The sequence below is a fragment of the Eptesicus fuscus genome, chromosome 10 (genome assembly GCF_027574615.1).
Source record: "Eptesicus fuscus isolate TK198812 chromosome 10, DD_ASM_mEF_20220401, whole genome shotgun sequence".
NCBI classification, from domain to species: Eukaryota; Metazoa; Chordata; class Mammalia; order Chiroptera; family Vespertilionidae; genus Eptesicus; species Eptesicus fuscus.
Window position 1 is genome coordinate 35843543 of NC_072482.1, and position 27781 is coordinate 35871323.

Genomic DNA, 27781 nt, shown 5'->3' on the forward strand with positions numbered 1-27781 from the left:
TTTCAGCTTTTGACACTGAAACAAAGTAAAATAATCTTTGACGCTTAAACAAAGTAAAATAATCTGTCTTCTCCCAATTCATTTTCTTGTTTTTATAAAAAGGCAACATTATTTTCCTTTATTTTAGTGTAAGAGCATCTACAACCACTAGATGGCAATCATCTACTCTACCAGGGACTACAAAAGTCATCACTACCTTTCAGAAAACTCAAGTGTAGAAAAATCTAAAAAGTTGGCATGTATTAAAGCAGTTTTGCTCCCTACAAAATAAAAGAACCATTTTTAAGTTCAATTTTCAGGTAAAGAAGAGCACAAACTGGTCTTGCCATTTGTCCTTTATGCTCAGTTTCCCAGATTGCTAGATAAGTATGAATACAAAAGACATAGACAGACCACAGACACAGAAATGTTGTTCCAACTGCTTATCTACATTATAAAAGGTCAGGGGCCATCACGACCTAAACAACCAGACGGACGAATGGTCACCAGGAAGTGCATGGAGCACCTCTCAGTCCCTCCCCCGAGGCCTACAGGCTCCTATCAGAGCAAGGCTGGCGGCCGGTGGGCAAGCGGGACGCTGGGGTGGGGGTTGGGCGGAGCAAGGCGGGCACAGCAGCTGCGGATCAGGCCCAGAGAGAGGCCCAGAGAGAGAGAGAGGCAGGGCCTGATCAGCAGCCACCGCGGCTGCTGGCAAGGCCTGATCCACAGCTGCCATGGAGGCTGCGGATCAGGCCTGGAGATAGGCCCGGAGACACTGACTGGCATAGAAACTGACCAATCAGAACCAAATCTGGGTGAACCATGAGGAGCTGATGGCTGTTTAGGAGGCGGAGCTTTTGACACTGACTGGCATAGAAACTGACCCATCAGAACCAAATCTAGGTGAACTGCGAAGGCAGAACCTAAGGTAAGGGCTGAAGAGGGGTTTTAAGGGAAACAACTGTTTGGTGTAAGGTGTAAGAAAGCAGTTCAATTTTTTAATGACTGGTTTGGCAGTATAGTGCATATGGCTGGCTATCAGTCCAGATGTAGGGATTATGTATTTTTGTCTGCCAAAAGCATCTCTTCCTGCTAAAAAAGGTTTCCCTCCCCTCCCCCCCCCCCCGATTTAAGCAATCCTGTCCTATATAATCTATCTATACTAATAAAAGGGTAATATGCTAATTAGACCAGGTCAACCAGCCATCTTCCAGACGTCCGACTTCCTTCTGGACAAAGCCATGGTGGTGGGGGCCAAGGCAGAGGTAGTTAGGGGCGATCAGGTCAGCAGGGGAGGGCAGTTGGGGGCGACCAGGCCTGCAGAGGAGGGCAGTCGGGGGCAACCAGGCCAGCAGGGGAGGGCCACTGGGGGCAAGATTAGGCCAGCGGGGGAGGGCAATTGGGGGTGACCAGGCCGGCAGGGAGGGCAGTTAGGGACAATCTGGCTGGCAGGGGCGAGCAGTTGGGGGCAATCAGGCCGGCAGGGGAGCAGTTAGGAGTGATCAGGCAGGCAGGCAGAGGCAGTTAGGGGCAATCAGGAAGGCAGGCAAAGAGGTTAGGGGCGATCAGGCAGGCAGGTGAGAGATTAGGAGCCAGTGGGCCCAGATTGCAAGAGGGATGTCTGACTGCCGGTTAGGTGGGATCAGGCCTAAACCGGCAGTTGGACATCCCCCAAGGGGTCCCCAATTGGAGAGGGTGCAGGCTGGGCTGAAGAAAACACCCCCCCCCCACACCCCATGCACAAATTTCGTGCACCAGGCCTGTAGTCAAGATATAAAAGCTCAATAGTTTCACTAAGTGTTTGTATTTATAGTAATGTTCATATCTGATAGAAAAATAATACCATAAAATAATGGGTAAATTAGTATTTATTTTCTTTCCTTTTTTTTGGTTAATCCTTGCCTGAGGATATTTTTCCATTGATTTTTAGGGAGAGTGGAAGAGAGAGGGAAAGACAGAGAAAAACACTGATGTGAGAGAAACACATCGATTGGTTGCCTCTGACCAGGGCCAGGGCCCGAGGAGCCTGCAACCAAGGTACGTGCCCTTGACCAGGATGGAACCCAGGACCCTTTGGTTATCAGGCTGACTGACGCTCTATCCACTAAGCCAAATCAGCTAGGGCAGTATTTATTTTCTAAAAACTTGTTTTAATATTAGAAGTGGGCAAAATAATTTGAACAATAATTTTAAAAATACAAAGTGTAGATATAAACCGTGATCAAAATTGATTTGTACAATAAAATTTTCCTGTAATATAAAATACGATGTTTTAAATTTAAATTACAGGGTGCTAACTAAAATAAACTACCTAAATACATGTCTTTAATTACCAGACAGCATAATTCAATAGCAAAAAAAAGCTGAGCATAAGAGCATATACAACCAATTAATTAAAGTGACTTCTCCAAACACACACACAAAAATTTTGTAAAATAATTAACATACTATCAACACTTTTTAAAGCATGGCTTCTTAAACACATTACTTGGGAATACAGACCTCAAATGACTGTTCCAGTGTGAAGTTAATTGTACAAATACAAGGTGTCACATTCCGGGACAAACATTTATTGCAGGGACTGGAAGGGTCTATTCCGGTATAATCAATCTGCAAAAGAAAAAACAGAACTAAGTACTTCCTTGGAAAAAGTGGATACATTCTAAAATAACTTGCTCTTAAAGAGGAAAGTGAGTCCAATGAAGCAACCTACAGCTCAGGAAAAAAGCTTTTTAAGGTTATCTGTTTATTTTATTTTACCAGTGTTAGTGAAAACTGGAAAGACTCATATGTTATTCTAGTAGCTCACCTTTCCAAGTAATTCCTCTCTATATACTTTTTATCAAAAGAAATTCATTTATGCATCAAAATCATAAACATAAAATTCAAGCTGCAGGATGTAGAAAGATTTAAAGAGCTATAACAAAAAGATTTGAAGAACTGTGAACAAAAAAAGGAGCTATAAAGTAACCCTAATAAGCTCAGGGGGCCACATGGCAGGCCTGACAAGCTCAGTGAACAAAAGTAACCACACAGGATGGTCTAATCATGAATTCCTAACAGAGCAGGCCATGGCAGGTAGTCACACCCCAGGCCTATAGCCTTAGAGGAGGTAAATCTTTATTTAACTGAACTCTGTCCATCGTTCTTATGCATCTACGAGGCCAGAGTAATTTTCTTTTCCAGATCCCTCGAAGACATAACGCAGGCACCAGAGCACAGGAGCACAGAACCCCTCATGTTAATCTTGTTCCTTATATACCATCCCTAGTACTGTAAATGTAAATTATTAACAATCCTGTACTGACCAGTGTACAAGAAATACGTGTTTCTCCATTTTGCCCGTTGTTCAATGCTAGAAATTTCCCTGCTTTGCCTTCTCCCACCTCAATTTACCAACAATGAATTTCATGTGATCCTCCTTATATTTTCTTTGATTCTAAATTCAGAAAAGGAACTACAAACCTACTATTCTCCCGAGCATTTTCTCAATCAGTTGAGATTTTGCTTCTGGGCGTGTCCTCAAAATTTGGCTCAAATAAACTTTTTTAAGACTTTTCTGTAGGCTGGATGTTCTTTTGTGGACATAATTTAAAACCAGACTAATACAGAGATTTGTAAATCAGCTATTGCTCTTAAATCTTCTAATCTTAAATACTTTTCAGTTACCTCAGCTTTCCATGGTACATTTTCAAATTAAAAAGAAAAAGTATTAGGTTTCTCAAGGGCCACCATATTTTAAAAGCCTGGTGTTGTCTAATAAAGAATTTGTCCTAGCCGGTTTGGTTCAGTGGATCGAGTGTCAACCCGTGGAGGAGGATAGAGGTTGAAGGGTCCCGGGATGGATTCCAGTCAAGGGTACATTCCCAGGGTTGTAGGTTTGATCACCAGTAGGGGGCGTGCAGGAGGCAGCTAATCGACGATTCTCTCTCATCATTGATATTCCTCTCCTTCTTCTTTCCTCTCTGAAATCAATAAAAATACATTAAAAAAAGACAAAAGAATTTGTCTTGTCTTTGTCCTGGATTCCAGGCAGGGAGCTTCTAAAACCCTTGGAATTTCCTGTGATACGAGTGTATTTGTTTTTGATAAATCCCTTGATTCAAGCTCAAATTTATGCTAACAAATGGTTCAGGCTCAGGCTCAGGCTCAGGGCTAGTGAACAGGAAGACTAGATGTGATAAAGGACTTTGGCACAGAACCACTCATTGTCTGAGGAAAGGCTGGAAATTTAGTTCAATCCCGTGGCCAATGCTTAATTAATCATGCCTATGTCATGAAATTTCAATAAAAACTCTGGACATGGAAGCACAGGGGAGCTTCCTAGTTGGTTAATCCACTGATGTGCCAGGAGAGTGATGTGACCTGCTTCTACAGGGAGAGGGTAAGAGGCTCTGCATTCAGGACCCTTCAAGTCCTTGCCTCGTGCATCTCTTCATTTAGCTGATCCCAATTTATATTGTTTATAATAAAACTGTAATCATAAGTATAGCATTTCCCTGAGTTCTATGAATCATTCTAGCAAAGTATTAAACCTGAGAGGAGTCACAGGAAACACCCCATTTGACAGCCAGTTGGTCAGAAGTGTAGGTGGCCTAGAGACCTCTGAACTTGCAACTTTCATCTGAAGTGAGGGCAGTCTTGGTGGGGGGGGGAGGGGTAGGGAACCCCCCTTATCTGTAAGCTACTTGGCTAGAAGTGTGGATAGCCTGGGGACCTGACTGCAGCTGGTATATGAAGAGGTGGCAGTCTTATTGGGGACCATGTCCTTACACCTGTGAAGTCTGACGATAATTCAGGATGATTAGTGTCAGAACTAAATTGCAGTACACCAGCTGGTGTAAGACCTGGCCAGATAGCTAAAATGACAGCTTTGTTTCCATTATCAGAATTTTTAAAATATATTTTATGTTTTTAGAGCAGTTTTAGGTTCACAGCAAAATTGAATGGAAAGTACAGAGTTCTCATATACTTTCTGCACCCCTCCCCCGCCAAACACACACACACACACACACACACACACACACACACACACACACACACACACCCTCCCAAGGAGCAATATCCCCCACCAGAGTGAAACATTTTTTTACAATTAAGGACCCTACACTGATACATCATAATAACTCAAAGGCCATAGGTTACATTAAAATTCACTCTTGATGTTCTAGAACTACATTCTATGGATTTTGACAAACGTATAATGACAGGTATACACCATCATAGTATCATATATAATAGTTTTTACTGCCTTAAAAATCCCCTGTACTCTGTCTATTCATCCTGTTAACCCGAGGAGCAACCGCTGATCTTTTTACTATTTCCATAGTTTTGCCTTTTTCAGAATGTCAGATAGTTGGAATTATACAGTATGTAGCCTTTCCAAATTTGCCTTTCACTAAGTATATATATTTAAGGTTCCTCCATGTCTTTTCATGGTTTAATAGCACATTAATTTTTAGCATTGAACATTATTCCATTTCCTGGATGTACCAGATTATTTACCCACTTAACTACTGAAGAATACTGTAAAAATTAACAAACAGAAACATCATTGAAAATGGAGCCAGGAGAAGAGAGAACTCTCACTCATTACTGACCCCAACAGGAAGAGAGAAAGTGAGAAAGTAGCCATATCCAAGTCAGGGAAAAGGGTCCTCACCAAAAAGTGAATCTGCCCACACTTTGATCTTGCACTTCCCAGCCTCCAAGACTGTGAGAAATAAATGCCTGTTGAAGCCACCCAGTCTGTGATATATTTTTGAAGTAGCCCAAGCTAAGACAGATTTGGTACCAAAAAGTGGGGTGCTGCTGTAACAAATACCTAAAAAGACAGAAGTGTCTTTGGAACTGGGTAATGGGTAGAGACTAGAGACATGAGATGATGTTAGAAATATACGGATATTAAGGCTAATTCTGGTAAGACTTTAAAAAGAAATGAGAGAAAGCTTCCATCTTCTTATGGAATATATAAAGAATCTTGAACAGAATACTTGTAGAAATATAGATGGTAAAGGCCATTCTGGTGAGGTTTCAGATGGAAATGAGGAACATGTTATTGGACAATGGAAAAAAGATGATCCATGTTATAAAGTGGCAAAAAGAAAACAGTGGCTATGTTCTAGTGTTCTGTGGAATTTGTAAGGAACAAAACTGAAAATTTACTTAGTAAGGAGACTTCTTCTCAGCAAAGTGTTGAAGGAATAGCTTGGTTTCACCTTACTGCTTATAGTAAATTGCAAGAACAAAGAAATAAACAAAGAAGGAATAATGGTAAGCAAAAAGAGACTAAAACTTAAAGATTTGGAAAATACTTAAGTATATCCATATTGCAAAAAAACAAGAAAGTTTGTTCTGTAGAGAATACTACAGTATGGCCGAACAACCATCTGATTTTAAAAATTAATAGTGTGAGTGTGATGTAATTAGCCATTCCAGCAGAGTAGCAATAGCTGGTACTAGGCTACAACCAAGGATCACTGACTCCAGGCCCAATGCTCTTTTACTAAACTGCTTTTTCCCAAGAATAGTGAGTCCCCTTTGCCTTCTAGAAGACTATCTTTATCAAAGCTAGCACATGAAATAATTACTATAAATGCAAAGTGTCAAACTGAATGGTCAAGAAGACAGTTCGTACTAGACAAACAAGTATATTCATACTAAGAAACGAGGATTTGAGCCGAAACCGGTTTGGCTCAGTGGATAGAGCGTCGGCCTGCGGACTCAAGGGTCCCAGGTTCGATTCCGGTCAAGGGCATGTACCTTGGTTGCGGGCACATGCCCAGTGGGGGGTGTGCAAGAGGCAGCTGATTGATGTTTCTCTCTCATCAATGTTTCTAACTCTCTATCCCTCTCTCTTCCTCTCTGTAAAAAATCAATAAAATATATTTTTTAAAAATAAATAAATAAATAAATAAGAAACGAGGATTTGAAATGAGCCATAAAAAAGGAATAAAAAAAGAGGAGGCATATGAAGTAGCAAGAAAGTAGAGAGCACAGGTACCTTTAAGGACATTGAGCATAAATACTTTGGATTTGTGGAGCATTTTCATGAGACAAGAAAATGAAACCAGGCTAAGAAAATAAACTAGAGCCATATGACACACAAGTGTTTGACTACTGTTTACTGACTGTTTACTAAGGGCCAGATATTATAAGCACTTAATACATATCATCTCATTAAAAAATACAATAGTCCTTGCAAAGTTTGTTTTCACTTTCCTTATTTTATAACTAGTGTCCTGGTGCATGGATTCGTGCACATTGAAAGAAAATTAATTAGAAGGTGGCCGGTGGGACTGGGCGAGATGGGCCGGACACTCCCTGGATCCAACCTCCCATGGTCCCTCCCTGGCCGGCCGCACCTAGGGTGGCGCTGTGGCTTCAAGGGCATCAGTGGAGTGAGCGGGGTCCCTCCAGCAGGTGGGGTCCCTCGGCCTGGCCTGTAGGGATCGGGCCAAAACCGGCTCTCCGACATCCCCAGAGGGGTTCCCGGATTGCAAGAGGGCAGTTCTCGGGTTCTCCTGCATTGAGCGCCTGTCTCCTGGTGGTCAATACAGGTCATAGCTACCGGTTGGAGCGTCTGCCCCCTGGTGGTCACTGCGCATCATAGTTACCAGTCAGATGGACACTTAGCCTTTTATATATATATAGATAGGAAACTGCCACTTAGGAAGGTGTAGCAATTTTCCCAAGATCATCTAGCTAATAATTAGGAGCAAGTATTTGAACCCAGCTCTGCCTTTCTCAAAAATCTATACTCCTGCCACAATATTATGCTCTCTCACACAATGGACATATAACATTCTTTCTAATGTACAAACTCAAGACCTTCAGATTGTAAGAATGAAGAAAAATCATTATGATTTGTTTTTGTTGTTATGAAACTGCCCAGCATCGCAACTCTCTCCCAAGTATTGTGGAATTCTCCATTTTGAGAATTTTGTAGGGAGACAGGACTCAATCTCCCACTAAAGAAGCCGAAGGGGTAAATGAGTCCTCCTTCTCCCTAACCCCAGGCAGCCAGTACAAAAGCATAAAATCTGGAGCAATTCAATTGAGTCTAGATGATTGAGTCTCCATATAAATCACTAAATCTTGGGAGACAGACCAGAGTGGGTATGATTAGATTAGTAGCCACAGCAGTAGCAGGGAGAACTCAGCAGCAGCTATAGCTTTAAATCACTGTTTCTGCTTCCAAACTTCCTTTTCTGTCTCCAAACATGCTTCTCTCAACTTCCTATCCATTTTATGTGTGACCTACCCAATCTCCCTCTAAAAAATTCCTTTCCTGTGTAAGCTATCCAGAGTTGGTTACTGCTTCTGACAACGAAGTCTCTGAAAGCTCAGTCACCCTGAGTGTTAAAAATGTCCTGCAGGAAATTAAGAAGCTGGAGAGATTTCTAAGGAGGCTAACATAACTAAATATTTGTGTAAGAACAGATTTAAAGAGTCTAGGAAATGGAACTTTCATTTCTTCCTTAATGCCCCATCATGAAGTAATCATTCCTTAACAATACTGTAGAGGAGGAGGAAATTCTACTAAGTTCTTCCGGCTAGTCTAATAATTAAATAAACATGAGGTAGATTAAAAAGAGACAATAACCAAATTTAATACATACCTACACATGTGAACCCCACATACATGAGAGGTTCCAGGAAAGAGAGGGAATGAGGTACTTATGACATTCTGAGCTAAGGATCACCTTAGGGGCTTCAGAGGGAAAGAAGGTCACTGCAGGACAATAAGAACAGAAGATGTTCAGTAATTAAAAGTTTGCCCTGCCATGTAGCTAGGTCATAAAGTTATTTCTGGTTGTAACTCTTATCATGGACAAGACCTAATTTAAAGTCCTTAAGGGAGAGGTAAAAGTTTCTCATGAGCCTGCAGGGTCTTAATTGAGATAATTCACATTCCAGAGGTAGGTTTTGTAACTTTGAGCCACTGTAAACTAAAACAGGGTGGCTTTTTAGCCCAGGGGACATAGATCTATGGAGAGGGCCATTCCAACCCTATTCTAGAATTCTTAGTAAAGGCAGCATTGAAAGCTTCAAGAGATAGCTCCTTAGCTCGGACACTGAGGTAAAGCAACACTAGTAGCAACAAGAAAATTCATTCAATTGACATTAGGTAGGGCAGACATCAGCTAGGGCCGTGGTTGGCAAACTGCGGCTTGCGAGCCACATGCAGCTCTTTGGTCCCTTGAGTGTGGCTCTTCCACAAAATACCACGGCCTGGGCGAGTCTATTTTGAAGAAGTGGCGTTAGAAGAAGTTTAAGTTTAAAAAATTTGGCTCTCAAAAGAAATTTCAATCGTTGTACTGTTGATATTTGGCTCTGTTGACTAATGAGTCTGCCGACCACTGAGCTAGGGGATAGGATGGGCATGGCATTACCCCTGCTCAAGGTGACTAGAGCAGATTCTTCAGTTTTATGAGTCATATTAGTGTCACTGGTGTGATACCACAGCAGCAAGCAAAAAAGAGAAGTCTGTAGAGGCTGAGCAATTATCCACATTCTTGCTTCAGAGGAAGTAATGCAAGTTACACTGCTTCCTACCCATGGCTCAAAAATAAGGGATAGCACTAAGTTTTCCACAGAGGTTACTGTAATTGTAAAACAAGTCGTTTGTATAACTCAGGCCCTCATAGGAAAGAAGGTGAATATGGATTATGAGAGTCAGAGGAAATGTATGTAAGAGGGGCACAATGAGGCAGCAGGGTGCCCTGGAGTACCGAACAACATTTTAAAAAGTATTTTAAATGCTTCCTTTTTATTAAATAGGTAATACATCAATGTAAAAAACTTGCCCTCAAAAATACTCATCAGATAAAGGGGGTGGAGGAAATAAACATCCATATTTAAATTATTTAGACCCTCTTAAAACTTAGCAGTTGAATGAATTTTTTTAAAACTGAGTCACTCTGGGTTATTTTATTTTTTAAAATTAGTTTTAAAAAATCAACAGCTAAATTCTAAATTTACAGGTACAAAACAAATGTAATCCTTTATCACCTAGTAAAATTCTACGGGTCATATGAAATCTGCTGTATGCTTATGTAAGTTAGAGACTGTGAATGGGAAGCATAGACAAGGTTTTTACTCCTAATTCTATGGTAAGCCTCAATTTTACAATTGTAAATGTAAATTATCTTTGAAGAAAATAGCAATGGCAAAGCTTACAATGTCTACTCCATGCTAGAACTGTTCTTAATCTGTTACATAAAGGAAATTGAGATTCAGAGGTTAAAGGACCCAAAATCCAAACACCTGGTATATGACTATATCCATTTCCTAGAGTTTCCCTAACAAATGGCCACAGACTGGATGTCTTAGAACAAGAGAAATTTATCATCATGGCTGGAGGCTAAACGTCTGAATTCAAAGTGTCAGCATGGCTACACTCCCTCTGTGGCTCTTGGCAGAGTCCTTCCTTGCCTCTTCCTAGCTTCCTTGGCATTCCTTGGCTTGCAGCTACACTGCTCCACCTCTGCCTTTGTCGTTACATGATGTCTGTCTTCACATCATCTTCCCTCTATAAGTGTCAGTATCATCTTATAAAAACACCAGTCATATTGGTTAGGAGCCCACCCAAATTACCTTAACTTAACTTGACTACATCTGCAATGACTCTACTGCCAAATAAAATCACTTTCACAGGAACAGAAATTAGGATTTCAACGTACTTTTGGGGGAGGGAAGGAGATACAATTCAATACATCACATGAAGAATCGTATCCTGTCCAGCTCCAAAGTTGCTGTTCTTTCCATCTGACTGCACTCTTGCTTCCCATAATCTTTAATATTATATTATATTAACATTACACAATAATTTAGGAATATGGAAGTCAATTTAAAAAACAATATATTTTAAAGTAAAATTGGCACCAATTGTTAATATGCTGATATTTTAAACAATACTACCAAATCTTATTTTTCATCTAAAATATAGATTAAAAATAACAACTTTGTCTTAAGTAGATGTTATCCCAGGACCATCTTAAATTTTAGAGTTTGAAATAGAATTATATAATACAAATTTTCATACACAAAGTTTTTATATATAACATTTAAATCATTTCTACAAACAAACAAAACCAATTCTAACATGAAGTTTTAATTTACCCCTTAAAATTCTCATTAAGATATCAGTTATAAAAACTGCCTAGGACAGACCTAATGAAAAGGGCTTTCCTAATTATGCTCCACCTTATACAATAAGGTGGCTCAAAGAGTTGATAAGCAATTAATATGCATAAAGGGCTTTCTATTTTGAGGCAATAGATGGTCTTTTCTATTAAAAAACATTGTATTTGTATAGTCATAAAAATGATGTTCAAATATTAGTGCCTTTTACCTAGTACTACTTTCTGACGATAGCCTCATGCTGCCTCATATCACGTGTCATCCATTACACTACCCTCTCTATATTGTCACTGGTCTTATCTTCACCTCCCAGCCCCATTTTTATATTTCTAGGTATATTTACTTGGCTGCACTTCTTCCTTCCCAACTGAAACTCTATTTCAAATCATGGTGATCTTCTGAAAATTAAGCCTGCATACATGATTTGTCAATCTTTTTTGGTTATGCTTCACTAAAAACTTGACTTAAAAAAAACAATCAATAACGATGGTTCCTTGAATCCCTTAATCTCACACCCAACTGTGGTCTTTTAAACCTGTAAATGGTACCACCATTGTCCCAAGCATCCTAGCTCAACATCCTGGCTTCATATTTGGCGTAATGTTGCAGTCCCCAAGTCCTACCAATTCTTCCTTAGCAATATACTTAGCATCTCTGAATTTGACTCTCATTGCTTCCACTACAGATAAAACTTTGAGACCTCATGCCAATTTTTTAAAAGGAAAAAAAACAACACACTGTATCTTTTTAAAAGACAAGTAAAAATTTCTAAAATTTTTCATAACTATTATCACACATAATGTGAGATCTGAGAGCTTTGAACAACAGCCAACTTACTCAGTATATTGATAAACAATGTTATTAGATGCTAAAATATCACATAACCATTCTTACATTTTAATTTATTTTAGAAATTAAACTACAAATCTATATAATGGATGGTTGGTCCATGATTTCCAATTTTTCAGAACTAATAAGGATACAACAGTACTTTCTTCTAAAATAAGCTTCCAAAATATTGGAGGAGGGTGCAGTATTTTATGCCATTTTAAAAATCATGTACCCCTTTCTTTTGCTGCAACATTTGCCAATCAACCTGTTTACTAAATTTGTTTGCCTTTAGATACAGACGGATATCACTATTTATATAAGTTTGATCTTGTAGTAAATAACATTTGCCTTGGATAATTTCACTAACTCCTTCAAACCCATAATACCATTCAGATGATTAATAAACTCTCAATATATTGTTTTAAAATTTGATTATAACAATTGAATTTCATTATTTAATCTATTCATTCAAACACCTTAGTTCCTATTAGATGCCAAGCATTGTGCTATATATAGAATGGGAATACATAATAGAAAAATGTAATGTTTGTACCACAAAAGACTTTAGAGACTAGTGGAACAGAAAGTCATGTTAATCAATAATTACAGAATATAAATTTTTTTAGGACTGCTTTTTTTTTTTTTCACCTGAGGATATTTTTCCATTGATCTTTAGAAAGAGTAGAAGGGGAGGAGAGACACAGAGAGAGAAATATAGATGTGAGAGAGAGACATTGATTGGTTGCCTCCCACATGAGCCCCAAACAGGGCCAGGGATCAAGCCTGCAACTGAAGTATGTGTCCTATGATCAGAATCGAACCTGGGACCCTTCAGTCCACAGGCCAGTGATCTATGCACTGAGCCAAACCAGCTAGGGCTACAGAATATAATTTAATAATGCTATGACAGGTCATAAGCTAGTACTTCTAGAAACTGAAAGAAGCATATGTATCAAGTGGGGAAAGGGAGAAATCAGGGAAAACTTTCTATAGTGTTGACAGGAATGAAATTTGAAAAAACATGGTAGAATAAGAAAAGGGAGGACATTTCAGGTAGATCTAGCAGCATAACACATTCCAGAAACTAAAATAGTTTGCTAGCCGAGACCGGTTTGGCTCAGTGGATAGAGCGTCGGCCTGCGGACTCAAAGGTCCCAGGTTCGATTACGGTCAAGGGCATGTACCTTGGTTGCGGGCACATCCCCAGTGGGGGGGGGGGGGGGTGCAGGAGGCAGCTGATCGATGTTTCTCTCTCATCGATGTTTCTAGCGCTCTATCCCTCTCTCTTCCTCTCTGTAAAAAATCAATAAAAAATAAATAAATAAATAAATAAATAATAAAAAATAAAAATAAAATAGTTTGCTACTGCTAGAGCAAAGGGTAGGGGAGTGGTGTATGAGGCTAGAGAAGTAGAAAGTAGCCTATCATGAAGAAAATTACATTTTACACTAAGGATCTAAACATTACCCTGAATGCTAGAGGGAGCCACAAGAAAAATTTTAATCAAGAGAATGAAATATTCCAACTAGCCTTTTAAAAAGATCACTTTGGCCCTGGTCGGTGTGGCCTGGTTGGGTTGGAGCATCATCCCTTACACCAAGCATGTCAAACTCGCGGCCCACAACGAGTATTTTTGCAGCCCAGCCAATATAACAGTATGTAAGAAACATTTTAATAAAAATGTCATAACTTAATTTTTACAATATCCTGTTATACATAATTATTAATAACGAATTACAACATTCACTCATAACTGATTACTATAATCATGTTGCATTCATTTCCCTTACCCACCTTACGCACAGGCGCACCATTTCTCTCCACTAATATTAGCAGCAAATATTTTAGCAGCCGATTGCCATGTCATTAGTCTTGGACTTATTTGTTTGGTGTGTGCAACAGTAAATATTTCGCTTTTGGAGAACAAGAAAAATAGGTTATTTGTGTTATGCTTATTAATTTGTGCAGTTATTCAGTGTCTGGTAAGTTAATGTCCAAGAAAAAATATTAATTTTTATTAAAATATTCTATCTTTTTATGTTAACAATTACTCATTTATTTCAGCCCTTTGTATTCAGCATGTCTCTATCAAAATAAACCTACATTTCTATGAAAATTGAAGCTTTTGTTTTTTTGCGGCCCACAAAAACTTAAACCTTGTTTATTTGCCCTGTGTTAGCCTTTGAGTTTGACATGCTTGCCTTACACCAAAAGGTGGTGGGTTCAATTCCTGGTCAAGTATGATCCCAATTCGATGCCTGGTGGGGGTGCATGCCAGAGGCAGCGGATCAGTGTTTCTCTCTCACACTGATGTTTTTCTCTGTCTAAAATCAATTTTTTAAAAAATATTTAAAAGATTACTCTGGCAGTAAAGTGCAGAAAGACTTAAGAAAATGCCAGATTAGAAGCAAAGAAAACAAAATGCTACTGCAATAATCCACGTGAGAAATGTTGAGAACATAAACTTAGAAAAGGGCAGAGGGAATGGGAAAGAGACAGATTAAAAATATATATAAAGAAAGAATTCACAAACTTAATGCCTAGAGATGCGATGAGGACAAATCAGTTTAAGTTGATTTCCTGGGTTTCTAGCTTGAAAAACCACATAGATGGTAATGCCATTCATTGTAAGACAGGTTACCACTACTCTTCATGTTGCTAACTCAAAGGTCAGCTCTAGGTCTTCTATCATCAGCAGCATTCGGCATGTTTGTTCACACACTCTTCCTTGAAACAGGTTTCCTGGACACTACACTCTTTGCTTTTCCCCTACCTCCTTGGCTGCTGCTTTTCAGTTTCCTTTGCTAGTTCCTCCTTATCTCCCTAACCTCTTCAACAGAGTGACTCAGAGCTGTATTTGGATGTTCTCTTTTCTTTGACCTATAATCACTCTCTTGATCTCATTCCATCTTATGTCTTTATATATCTACGCTGATTTGCCCTCAAATGTGAAACTCCAGTCTCAACCTTCCCCCTACACTCTAGACTTATGTATTCAATTGCCTACTCATTATTTCCAACCTGGTTATCTAAAAGGCGTCTCATCGTAGCAAGTCAAAAATCAAACCAAAAAAACCCTCTTTATTCAGCTCCTCACTCCCTAGCCTCCTACTATCACACCAAAACTTTTTCTACAGTCTTTCCCACCTTGATAAACTACAACTCAATCTTTCCAATGCAGACCAAAATATCTTAGTTATCTTTATTCTACTTGAATTATTACTAATAGCCCCTTAACTGGTTACCCTGCTTCTACTTATTCCCCAGATAATATTCTCCATATCATTGACAGGGTGACTCTTTTAATCTTAAGTAGTAAGATCATGTCACCTACCTGTGTGAAACTTTTCAGTTACTTCGCATTACACTACCTGTAGAAGCCAAAATCCCTATAATGACCCATGTGATGTGCACCCCACTACTTTACCACTCTAGCCTCATCTTCTACTATCCTCCCCCTCTTCTCATTCTGCTCCAGCCACAATGACTTCTTTGTTGTTCCTCAAACATCCTACTAAGTACTTTTGCTCTTATTTCTTTTGTCTGAAACATTCTTTCCTCAGATATCAATATAGCTCATTCCCTCATCTCTTTTTAGACCTTTACACAAATACCACTTTATTGAGGCATTCCTTGACTACTCAAAATTGTCAACTATCCTTCAACCATTTGTATTCCCCTTCGTTTTTCTTCATAGCACTTTTCACCATCTAACATATTTCAGATACAGTGGATCAAGAAATAAGTTAATGGGAGATGGGAATGAACAGCCTATCTAATAAAAGAGTAATATGCAAATTGACCGTCACTCCAACACACAAGATGGCTGCCCCCATTGGTCAAAGATGGCCGCCACAAGATGACCAGCAAGGGAGGGCAGTTGGGAGGGACCAGGCCTACAAGGGAGGGCAGTTGGGGGCGATCAAGCCTGCAGGGGAGGGCAGTTAGGGGGTGACCAGGATGGCAGAGGAGGGAAGTTGAGGGCGACCGGGTCTGCAGGGAAGGGCAGTGGGGGCGGGGGGGACCTAGGCCTGCAGGGGAGAGCAGGTGGGGGTGACCAGGCCTGCAGGGGAGGGCAGTTAGGGGTGATCAGGCCTGCAGGGGAGGGCAGTTAGGGGCAATCAGGCTGGCAGGGGAGCAGTTAGGCAGCAATCAGGCTGGCAGGGGAGTGGTTAGGGGGTGATCAGGCTGGCAGGCAGAAGTGGTTAGGGGCAATCAGGCAGGCGAGCAGTTGGGAGCAAGCAGTCCTGGAATGTGAGAGGGATGTCCGACTGCCCGTTTAGGCCCAATCCCAACTGGGCAGTTGGACATCCTTCGAGGGGTCCCAGATTGGAGAGGGTGCAGGCTGGGCTGAGGGACACACACACACACACCCCCGTGCACGAATTTAGTGCACCGGGCCTCTAGTCTATAATAATAAAAGCGTAATATGCCAATTGACTGAACAACCGAACAGCAGTATGACCATCCAGACGACCACCTATGACATGCACTGGTGCCAGGCCAGCCAAGAAGGGTGCGATGTGATTGGTTGGGGGGCCCCGCCATCACCCCATGATCGCCCTGCAGAGGAAGGCCCAGGACACCGCCTGCAGGGTGATCGATGAGGGGGCTCCGCAATCGATCGCCCCAATGAGGGAGGCCCAGGCCACCAGCCAGTGGGGCAATCGATTGGGGTGGGGGGGAGCTCCGCAATCATCCCAAAGAAGGAGGCCCAGGTGTGCGGGGCCAGCAATTGCCCCGCAGAGGGAGGCCCAGGCCAGCCAAGGGATCGCACCCCACGCCTGTTGCCCGCAGAGGGAGGAGACCAGTGGTAGGGGAGGAGGGGGCAGCACCGCACAGATGGCAAGCAGTGGCAGCGGCAGGGCCAGCTGCCGGCAGCCGGGGAAAGGGAAGCCCCAATAGGCCCTGATCGAATTTCATGCACTGAACCTCTAGTTATCAATAAGTGTGCACATCTTTCTTTTCAAAAGAGATTGTGTGAAAAAAGAGAATATAGACCAGCATCTTGAGGAAACAAAACAAGAGGTCAGAGTGCTAGGATTTGAATCCCAACTGGGCAGTTGGACATCCCTCGAGGGTGTCCGAATCACAGCTTTGTGACTAAGCAAATGACTTATTCTCAGATTCAACATCCAACCTCTAAAAATAACCGGTTTGGCTCAGTGATAGAGTGTCAGCCTGCAGACTCAAAGGTCCCAGGTTCGATTCCAGTCAAGGGCATGTACCTTGGTTGTGGGCACATCCCCAGTAGGGGCTGTGCAGGAGGCAGCTGATTGATGTTTCTCTCTCATCGGTGTTTCTAACTCTCCCTCCCTCTCTGTAAAAAATCAATAAAATATATTTTAAAAATAAAAATAATAAATAAAATAAAATGCAGAGAATAGCAACATTACCCTTATAAGTGTCCCTGTATCAAATGACATGTAAAATTCTTAGCAGACCAAACACTCAAATAATATTGGTCATTATTAAACTTTTAGTATTAAATAGAATCAAGATAGGATATTTTCTCTTTTTTTATTGATTTTTAGAGAGGTAGGAAAAGGGAGAGAAAAACAGCAACTAGCTGCCTCCCACAAACCCTTCTAAGGATCAAGCCTGCAACCTGGACATGAACTCTGACCAGTAATTAAACTGGAAACCTTTCAGTGCATGACATGACTCCTAACCAATTGAGCCACACTAGCCAGGGCCATTTTTTAAGAGAAGAAATTAGAATGCATTTATATGCTGAACAAAGAAGGAAAAAGACAGGCTGAAGAAAATAAAGAGAGAATATTCCTTCTCTAACTTTTTAAAAGTCTTAACATCAAAGTCCTATACCTGATTTGCTTTTCGTATACCAAACAACACATATTGGCTTTTACCATGAAATCAAGTTCGACTCAATACTATAATCAATATAAAAATGTAACCAATATTCAATGTCTAAACGACTCTGACATCTAGATGACTCAGCTCCCATCCAGCGAACATAACATATTACCACCATATAAATCTTTCCAAATATAGCCCTGTATTACAGACTGTTAATGACCCCTCACCCCAATTTGTGCCACCTTTCTTCCATAGTATAAAATTCTCAATTACTATCTAAAGACCCCTTTTCTCAGCCTCCCTTATAGCTAGTGTGACTGGTGTTACTAACACCTTGCTGACCAGTCACAAGTATACTTGTGTTTCCATGTCCAAATGTTACTGACCGGTCACGAGTTAACTTTTGTCTTTTTCTCAACTCATCGGTCAGTATTTCCAGAGATGTGACAAGTAATACATCTAATTCTTTCCATCCATCTTTTATTCTGGCAAAAGATTTTTTAAAAGACACACTGCAGTAGAGAAGAACATTTGAGCGAATTATGTGCAGACACTTTGTCTGATTGGCTGAGTGGCTTTGGTAATCAGTTGGAAGATAGCATTTTGTCAGAAGATAGTAATGAGTCTAGCATTAGAACATCGTGAAGGCAAAAGAGAAATGTGATAGTATCGGACAGTGAAAGTGATTCTAAAGAATGGGAAAAAATGACATTTTACCAGTGTTAGAGAATTATACAAATATTTCAGGCATAATTGTTCAATTTGAAGACCCACAAAGCTAAAATTCAAGGGTAGCCTAACCTAACCTAATATCCAGGTTGTAATAAAATCTGTTGGGTATAAAAACAAAGTTTTCCCTCCCTTTTAATATAAACATATCTCTCTCTTTCTCTCTCTCTCTCTCTCTCTCTCTCTCTCTCTCTCTCTCTATATATATATATATATATATATATATATATATAAAAGCCTAAGCAATTACGATGGGCCAGCAGAACGACCGGTTGATGGGTCACTATGACATGCACTGACCACCAGGGGGCAGACGCTCAATGCAGGAGCTGCCCCCTCGTGGTCAGTGTGCTCCCACAGCCAACCTCCCACAGCCGGCCAACCTCCCGCAGTCCCTCCCCCCAGATGGCCAACCCCGATTGGCCCCAATCGCCGGTCAGGCCAAGGGACCCACCCATGCAAAAATTCATGCACCAGGCCTCTAGTAGTATATAAAATCCAAATGTTTCCTTTCATTTGGATTTCTGGATCATATGGTAGTTTTAGTTTTTAATTTTTTTAGGAACTTCCATACTGTTTTCCGTAATGGCTGTACCAATTTACATTCTACAAGGGTGCCCTTTTCTCCACACTCTTGTCTTTTTGACAAGAGGGTAGAACTTAAGTGTTTTCACCACACACACACACACACACACACACACACACACACACACACAAAAGGCAAATATGGAAGGTGATGGGTATGTTCATTAGCTTGACTAAGGAGATTTCGATATATGTATATCAAACCATCACAATAAACATATTAAATATATAAAATTTGTCAATTATACCTCAATAAAGATAGGGAGAAAAAATAGTTTATACTAAAGATAATAGTTCATAACTTATCCAAGAAACGAAGAGGCTACCAAGTGGGAGAGGAACTACAGTTCTCTTATTTATTAAATGTCAAAAGCATACATAATACAGTGCAAATTACAATAAGTTGGAAACCTGCCCATCAGCTTAAATACAAAACAGAAAGAACCAGAGGCAAAACAAAACAACAGATGTAGATAAATAGATTAATTTAAGAGTTATCATATTTCTCAGATTTGTTTTGCTACCATTGTGATTGTTCCCCTAAATCAAACTGGCATCTCTTCTTGGTAATCCTAAAAATACATCCTACTCCTAACCTATTCCTAAGAACAGACTGAATTTAATGCTGTGGGAAAGGAGGAATTTGAAGGACATACAATTTTCACACTGTCCAAGGACTGGAAAACTTCCAGTTTTGAATGTCAATCTGTCTTAAAGGAAATCAATAAAACACCTAAACAGATCACTCAACAAAATGCTGAGTAATAAGGTAAATCATTTTAAGTATTAACACCTTAAGCGCCCAGCCTGTTTTGTCTTCCAGACAGAAAGTATAGTGTCAGTCACCGGTGACTGACAGGGCGAGTAATGTGTTAATTAGATTACGTTAAAAATGGCATTTTAAGTGCCCCTTTGAACTGATCAGTAAACACTCAGGAATTTGTCTGGGGTCCTTTCTAGAGACTCTACTGAATGCAAAAGGTAACCTAAGTAAAACTTTCAAAAGCAATTTTCTTTAGTTGCTTAAACTATCTGACTGTGACAACGAAATGAAGAAGGGTATTACCTGAGCCAAGATTAATAGTAAATTTAGCTAAGGTATTTAAATTTGTACAAAGAAGAAAGAACACAAACAATTGTCAGGGATCATTATACCTAACTAAAAGATTATTGAGGATTAGAAAGTATAATTAAATAGTGATATTTTTGTAACAAATGCTAAATTGGTCTGTATGTGTCTTTAAAACTTGAAGTTAAGGGCAGGAAAGTATTGTTTGTAAAGAGCCAGAAAGTATTTTAGGCTTTGCAAACCAAGAGGCAAGGCCGAAGGTATTATATAGACTCTTCTATACCAAAAGAGAAAACAAATTTGTACTAATTTTTATTGATGACATTCAAAATATAATAACAATTGTACATAATTTTCTGGTAACACAAGTCTATTATTAAGAATGGAATTATTTGGGGGTGGGAGGAAACATTTCATATAATTGGGTGTTCAAACTTAAAGTTCCCTATCATCAAATCAATGGTAAATATTCCTCTGCAAAACCATTCTCAGTTCTTGGGGCCTTACAAACCGGTCTGGCTGGCCATATTTACTTTGTCATGCCTTGATCTACGCACTAAAGTTACTTGAGCAACAAATTAAAAACACTAACCCCAAACCTCTTAATTTCCAAGAGTCGGCTTCTAAGCAACTGAAGTCATGTGAATATTAAAATCTTTAAACTTCTTATCATAAAGTGCTTATTGTTTAGCAATCTACAAAGCAACTTATACTCAATGCAGAAATGAAATTTAATCCTCTTAAAAATCTTGGACTCTAAGAATCCAAGTTGCACAGGAGTAAAAACAATAAATAAAACTGTATTTTTATCAAAAACAAGGGAAATAAAATAAATAGGATTAAATATAAAGTGACAAAAACAAGATTTGGAGTTTTCTATCAACCATGGGAGGGGGTGCTAATCCACTACAATTTAATGAAAATGTATTGTGAACACTTTTGGCAATACATGGTACATTAATGTTTAGTTTTTTAGTTTACTCTGAATAATGTCCTCATCCAATTCTAACCATTAAACTATATAACTTCACATTGACAAATGCCTTTGTAAAGTTCAGAATACCTCACTGTTTTTTTCAAGTTAGCTCTATTCAATTAATATCTCAGCCTCACCAACAAGAGCCTTATATTAGAAACACATTATCTTTGAGGTAGAAAAATATGCCTGACTCCTACAATTGCCAAATTAAAGGAAATATTTATTCATTGCTACTAATAACACATGAAGATAGTAAGCCTTAGGCCCTAGCTGGTGTGCTCAGTGGTTAGAGTGTTGGCCCCGAGCAACAAAGGGTCTTGGGTTCAATCCCGGCCCCAGTGGGGATGCATGCGGGAGGCAATCAATAGATGTATATATCTCTCTCTCTTCCACTCTCTCTAAAAATCAATGGAAAAAATATCCTCAGGTGAAGATTAATAAAATATCCTATCGAATAAAAGGGTAATATGCAAATTAACCATCACTCCCTCACAAAGATGGCGGCACCCATAGCCACAAGATGGCGGCACCCAGTCCTCTCAGTCCCACTGGAGTCCCCCAGTCTTGGGGGGGACCCCACTGAGAGTGGGCAGCGTGAACGGCCTGGGAGAATGCTTGCTTCGTCGCCGCAGCGACAAGGCAAGCGTCCTGCGCCCAGCAGCAGATGGGCCTCTGGGCAGCGGGCGTGGAGTGGCCAGGCCCCACAGAGAGCTACTGGCACACGGGTCTGTGCGCAGGGATACTAGTATATATATATATATTAAACCTTAGTGTTGAATAAGATATTAAATATTTTCCTATGAATGATAAAATTAACAACCTTAGTTTTCATTTTATTAGATTATAGAAAATCTAAAAACCAACTAAACAAGATATATGAACCTAATAGGGATGGGAGGGAGATATACTGCCAAATATAAGCATTAACATTTAAAAACACCTTTTTTACATCTTTGTCAGGTGAGTGCAATGTGCTTTACAACAGTAGTAATTTTTTAGTATAACATTTCTGGAATAATCATAAAGGCCCACTGATTTTATACTTAAAAAGTTTGGATTTTTAATCTTAGCACTTTAAGCTATGTTATAAAGGAACTATTTATTGGCAAGGCTCCTTTGGCCTCGTAATTTGACTAACACAACAACAAATGTTCTTAAAATTTTTTTTTAAATGAGGAATAAGCTAAGAGGTGTGAGCAACTTATAGTATGAAAGTAAATGTTGGCAAGAACTTTTCATTGCTCCTTTACTTTAAATAACCCTCAGCATATTTTAAACTAAACTAGTACCTAGTAAAGGGTGGAGAGTAGGCTGAGGCAAGCATGTGTGTTTTGGGAAGGCTCCCTAGGTTTTTCTCATAATAAATTCCAGGCTCAATTCAGAACCAATTTTCTACATATTTAACAGCCAAATTAAAAAACGAAAATTGATTCTATTCCCACAGTTTATGTCAGTGCTGGTTACAAAATTCCTAATCAGTTCTACTTTTCATTTCCTCTAGTTCCAAAGGTGATGCAATGTGGATATGCAGCATTTTTTAAAAATCACATTGAAGTTGGAAGTCATACAATTTTAGAATTAAATATCACCTTAGAAATCATCTAGTCTGAATCTTTTGGTTCTTCAAGTAAAAAATATGAGACTGAAAAATATGCTTAGGGTCACTAACAGAGGTGGAACTTCAACTCTAATGCCTTGACTTTTAAATTCAGTGTCCTTTTAACTAGACCAAGCTGCAGTAGACTCTTCAAGCCACTTGAAATCAGAAGTATATACATAAGACTTAAGAACTGTCCATGTCACCAACTACTTAGTGTAAAGGTGAAGAGCCTTATTTCATTTCAAAACACAAAAGTTTTAAATAAATATTTATTTTCATAGTATAGTAAATATTAACAAAAGGTGAGTTTGATAATAAATACCAATCACATAAAATTGCAAATTATTGCTACTTTCATTATTATTATCTTAAGAAGTTTAAATAAGATGATAAAATATCTAATGTTAAATTTTCTTCTTACCTCCTAACACTGCAGTTAGAATCCTAATGTAGTGCAGAAGCTTAAGGTTGGAAATAAAAGACATCTGGGTTTGGGTTTCTGCCTCAATTTTACAATATTCTTCTAGCTTACCACCAAATGTCAACCTCTCTGTCTCCATTTCTCATCTCCTGATTAAGAATCATAATAAGAGTAGCTATTTATTATACAAACTTAATACCAAGAGTCTTATCTACACTGACTCTAATTCTCATACTTTTAAAAGATAGGCATTATTTATGTATTTTACAGATAAGGAAACTTGAAGCTCAGAGAGATTAAGTTTTCCAAGAAACTGAGCTAGTTAGTGACTAAGGTGGAATTTAAACCCAGCTCTGCCTGACCCCAGCCCAGACAGAGCCCATGGTCCTTGCAATACATCACTTTACTCATATGTCTGATCCTAGTGTAGCTGGGAGAACAAGAAGTTCTACACTTGAAGGACTATTAGGGATATAGAAATGATAAAATAAATAAAAATGCATACTGAAAAAACAGACTGTGATACTTCCTCTAGTTATTAAACTGAAATTTTAGTAAAATATTTAAAAACGATGCTATAGATACTATTCTTATTACTGTTATTAATCTAGAAGTGTACAATTAAACACTGTACAGTTAAAAATATATATTGATTTTGCTTTCAGAGGCAAAGTAAATTAAATTGGAAAACAGGTATTTTTATGCCTATTCCTGTCGTTGAAATAAAATGACTCTGAAAGCCCCATTAAATCACACGCATAAACTAGAAGGGGGTGGGGGGGGGATGATATAACCTGATAGAACAAAGAAATCAAGAGAAGTTGGTGCCAGGCATTGCCCCTTCAAACGGATAAAAATACCCTCAGATATTCAAGGGAAAAGATTAGCAGATGTTGAATACCGGACACCTATACAAAGTATTACATTCTCCTATCAACCTATCTTCACCACTGCAGATGGATGCATAGCCGTGGATTGCTGCTCTGACAATTCAAGATGCTTCCCCAAGTTTCTCTATCATGTCTTACAGCAGTAAAATACTCAGCAGTCAGTGTACGACTTACTCTGTGATCATTCACTCTTTTTTTTTTTTTAAGTTTAAAATCTAGAAAGAACAAAAACTAGGGCGAATGTAGGGCACGATTATTAATAAACACAGCCTAACAGCATCACCGGAATTGAAGTTTCAGGTTACCTTTAACCTGTATCGTGCCCTACAACTAAAAGCATCAATTTGCACACTTCGCTCCTGTGTCCTAACTGTGACCTGGTAACACACGACCACTTCTTCAGGTAAGAAAATCACCAGCACCTCATGACTGACTCCGGTCCTCTGCCCAACAATGGCCAAGGTGTGCATCTCTGATCGCTCCCACACAGGTAATGACATCTGACTCTGTCAATTCTCCCGGAGTAGTCTCTAGATATAACTTTTTTTTTTCTCTCTCTCTCCCCCCCCTTTCTTTGGAGGTAAAAAATAAAAACAAAAATCCTCACGGAGCCACATTCAACCGCGCATTAAAGGGGTGTTCTTCATCTGACCCACCGTTCATTCCGCCTCCAATGGCGGCAATCGCAGGAGGACGCGCGGACCAAACTGCGAATTCGGAAAGCCCGCAGGGAGAAAGGAGAAACTGAGGAAGAGGAAGGGAGGTGTGGGGAGGGGAGGACCTGGTCCGCCCCCCAGAGGGCCGAGGACGGAGCGCGGCAGGCCGGGAGGGTCCCGCTCCGGGCAGCGCCCCTTCCCACGCCACTCGCTCCCTCACCTCGATCTCGCGGATGTTGTTGGAGGTGACGAAGATGCCGATGCCAATGGGGATGAAGATGAGGCCGATGATGAAGAAGGTAGGGAGCACCGTGCCAGCCGTCAGGATGGGCTGCCAAGCCGGCAGGCGCTGCTGTTTGAAGGCCGTGTTATCCGGCCTCCGGGTCTTCGCGGTGCCCCCAGGGGCGCACGGGGGCCCACCGTCCACTTCATCCTTCGAGTTATAGCTCATCGCCATGGACCCCCCGGGCGTGGCTCCGCTGGGCGTTGGTGTTCCGCCCAGGGGATCGGCCTGCTGACCCTGGCAGTAGACGCGCAGGCGCCGCTGCGACCTCCTGTGTAAAAGCGGAAGAGGCGGGACACCCTTTCGCAGACGGCCATTGGCCGGAAGCTGGAGTTCGCTGGGGACTCCCGACGGCGGGGGAGAGGGGAAGGAGGGAGAGGACTGAGGGACTAGGGGAGGGGAAAGGGGAGGAGGATAGAAAGGTGAGGGGTAGGGCGGAGGCACCGTGCTCATCTGCCCTGTGACGCCAAAGTGAGGGTTCTAAAGCCCACCCCCACCCCCCAGCCGGAAGCTGCGACAGCGCATGCGCGGCCCTGGTCGGGAAGCCGGGGCGCCGAGGCCGGGGCGCGCGGCCATTGACGCGTCTTCGCTCGCTCGCTCAGGGTTCTGTTCGCACCTACCTACCTGCGGCTCCGGTTGTCTTGGCGACGGCCCTGGAGGTCGCAGGTTGGATCCGCTCGGCGCGGACCACCCTAGACAGTCCCGGAGCTGCTGACAAATGCTTTGGGTGCTGGACACGTTTTACTTTATCTCCAAGCCCTCTCTGAAGGCAGTCGGAGCATTTAAAAGGAGACCACACGATTGGCGTATTTGCTTGTGTTTACATATAAAACCTCGGGTTTCTCTAATGAAAATAAATCTCCATTCAAAATGCAAATAAAAACTTCAAGTGAGATGCTTGCTGGGTGACCCTTTTGTCCTAAAGTGACTTGATTAATCCTATTATTTTGCCTCTACTTGAGCTATTATCACTTTTTTTTTTTCTATTAATGGTCTTGTTATTTTTCACTATCTGTGTCCGCGTTTCTCTTTTTCTCAGATTTAAGGAGTCTCTTATAATAAGGTGTAGCTCTTTATTTTACACGTGATGCCAACAAATTATAGCATTACTACAAAATGAGATGTTAGGTAGACAGTTTAAAACTGCCAAGTATTTATTTACGGGCAGAAATATTCATGGTGTATAATGTGACTAAATCTTGACACCAAGGTAATATAGTATAAAACCTAATTGAAAAGTAAATAATGGTAACCTCTGTTGACTGGATGGAGCATTTTTTTCCCTCTACTTCTTTGTACTTTTTCTGTATTTTCCAAATGTCTGCAATAACCATAAATTTGTAAAATCCTTTTAAAAATTATATACAGTCCACATTATATTGGCATCTTTGAAATCCAGACCAGAGAGTAAGCCACATCATCTGAAACACAAATACCCAGAGTTTATTTTCTTTAAGGCTTTGTCTGCAGTCATATTTTTGGAAGATAATTCAAGAAAAGGGAAACGAAAGGAGTACTTGGGCTCATAATTTACAATTAATTGTATTTTCAAAATGACTATAAGTCTCAGGATGTGAGCCAATTCGAATTATGGAAGATAACTAACTTGCCTGGTTTTGCTCTTATATAATATCTATTATTTCTCAAATTCTTAGCACTGGTGACAGGTAAGACTATACATTTTGTTTTGATCTATGTAAGTTTACTTTCAACCTCAGGCTCAAATGGAAAATATTCGTTTATCACAGTTAATGGAAAAGCCACGGGCTCCTTATATTTTGCTAAATTCTGTTGGTTAGTAAATATTGGTCATAATACATAAGCATAAAGCATAAGGCAATTTTTTTCCTCCCCATTTCTGCCTATATCATCACACCCACTAAATGTGGTAGTTCCTTATGTGATTTGCAATTCTAGCATTTTGTGTAAGTACAGTCAATATTTTGCCCTCAGTTTTTGTTTGTTTTAGTGATCTGAGTGATCATGGTGTATATATCTGCTTCCTTGTTCTTTAGTTTGTCCATAGAAAAGATTATTTAACTGCTTGTCTCTCTTTTATTAGAAATTCCATTTTGACTTTTTGAGCTGAAAGCTTTCTTAGATTCTTATCTAAAACTTACATTTCAAATGAGAGCCAAATGGATGAAATAAATGACTTTTCAAGACCTCATATCATCCTTCCAGTTCCTTTCCCTCTATGTACCTGCCATGACAGCATGCTGCTTTACCCAGGCTGTTTTACTTCCACATTAGCTCAGGAGACTCTGAATTTCATTGGTTATACATTGTTTTATGATAGTCCTTATCAGGTAGTTTTTTAATTAATCTGTTGTAGTAATAATTTTATTTGTGTGTGTTTTTAAATATATTTTATTGATTTTTTACAGAGAGGAAAGGAGAGGAAGAAGGATAGTTAGAAACATTGATGAGAGAGAAACACTGATTCAGCTGCCTCCTGCACACTCCCCACTGGGGATGTGCCCGCAACCAAGGTACATGCCCCTTGACCGGAATTGAACCTGGGATCCCTCAGTCCACAGGCCGATGCTCTATCCACTGAGCCAAACCGGTTTCAGCTGAAGCAATAATTTTAAAAAGAAAGTTTTGTTCAACATTTCTGGGGCAACAAAAGAGAGTGGTTGTTCTCACAATAGATTAACAGTATATACATTTTCAAATTGGTTGCTAAGAGTGGTTGTGTGTGTGTGTGTGTGTGTGTGTGTTGATGACATTAGATAACATTTATGTTGTTTAAATGATTATTCATTTGTTGATTCCTGGTTTAAAAAATGTA

At 40.1% G+C, this 27781-nt stretch overlaps 1 protein-coding gene across 1 annotated transcript in view; it reads right to left on the minus strand.

Moving 5' to 3' along the window:
• Positions 1-25405, minus strand: part of TMEM30A (transmembrane protein 30A) — a 40250-nt gene extending 14845 nt beyond the window's left edge. Inside the window, exons 1-2 of the mRNA XM_008141929.3 lie at positions 24925-25405; positions 2482-2589 (exon numbers count right to left, since the gene is read on the minus strand). Of these exons, the coding sequence (XP_008140151.2) occupies positions 2482-2589; positions 24925-25161 (345 nt within the window). The 5' untranslated portion in view covers positions 25162-25405. The remainder of the gene's footprint in view (positions 1-2481; positions 2590-24924) is intronic.
• Between the last annotated feature and the right edge of the window lie 2376 nt (positions 25406-27781).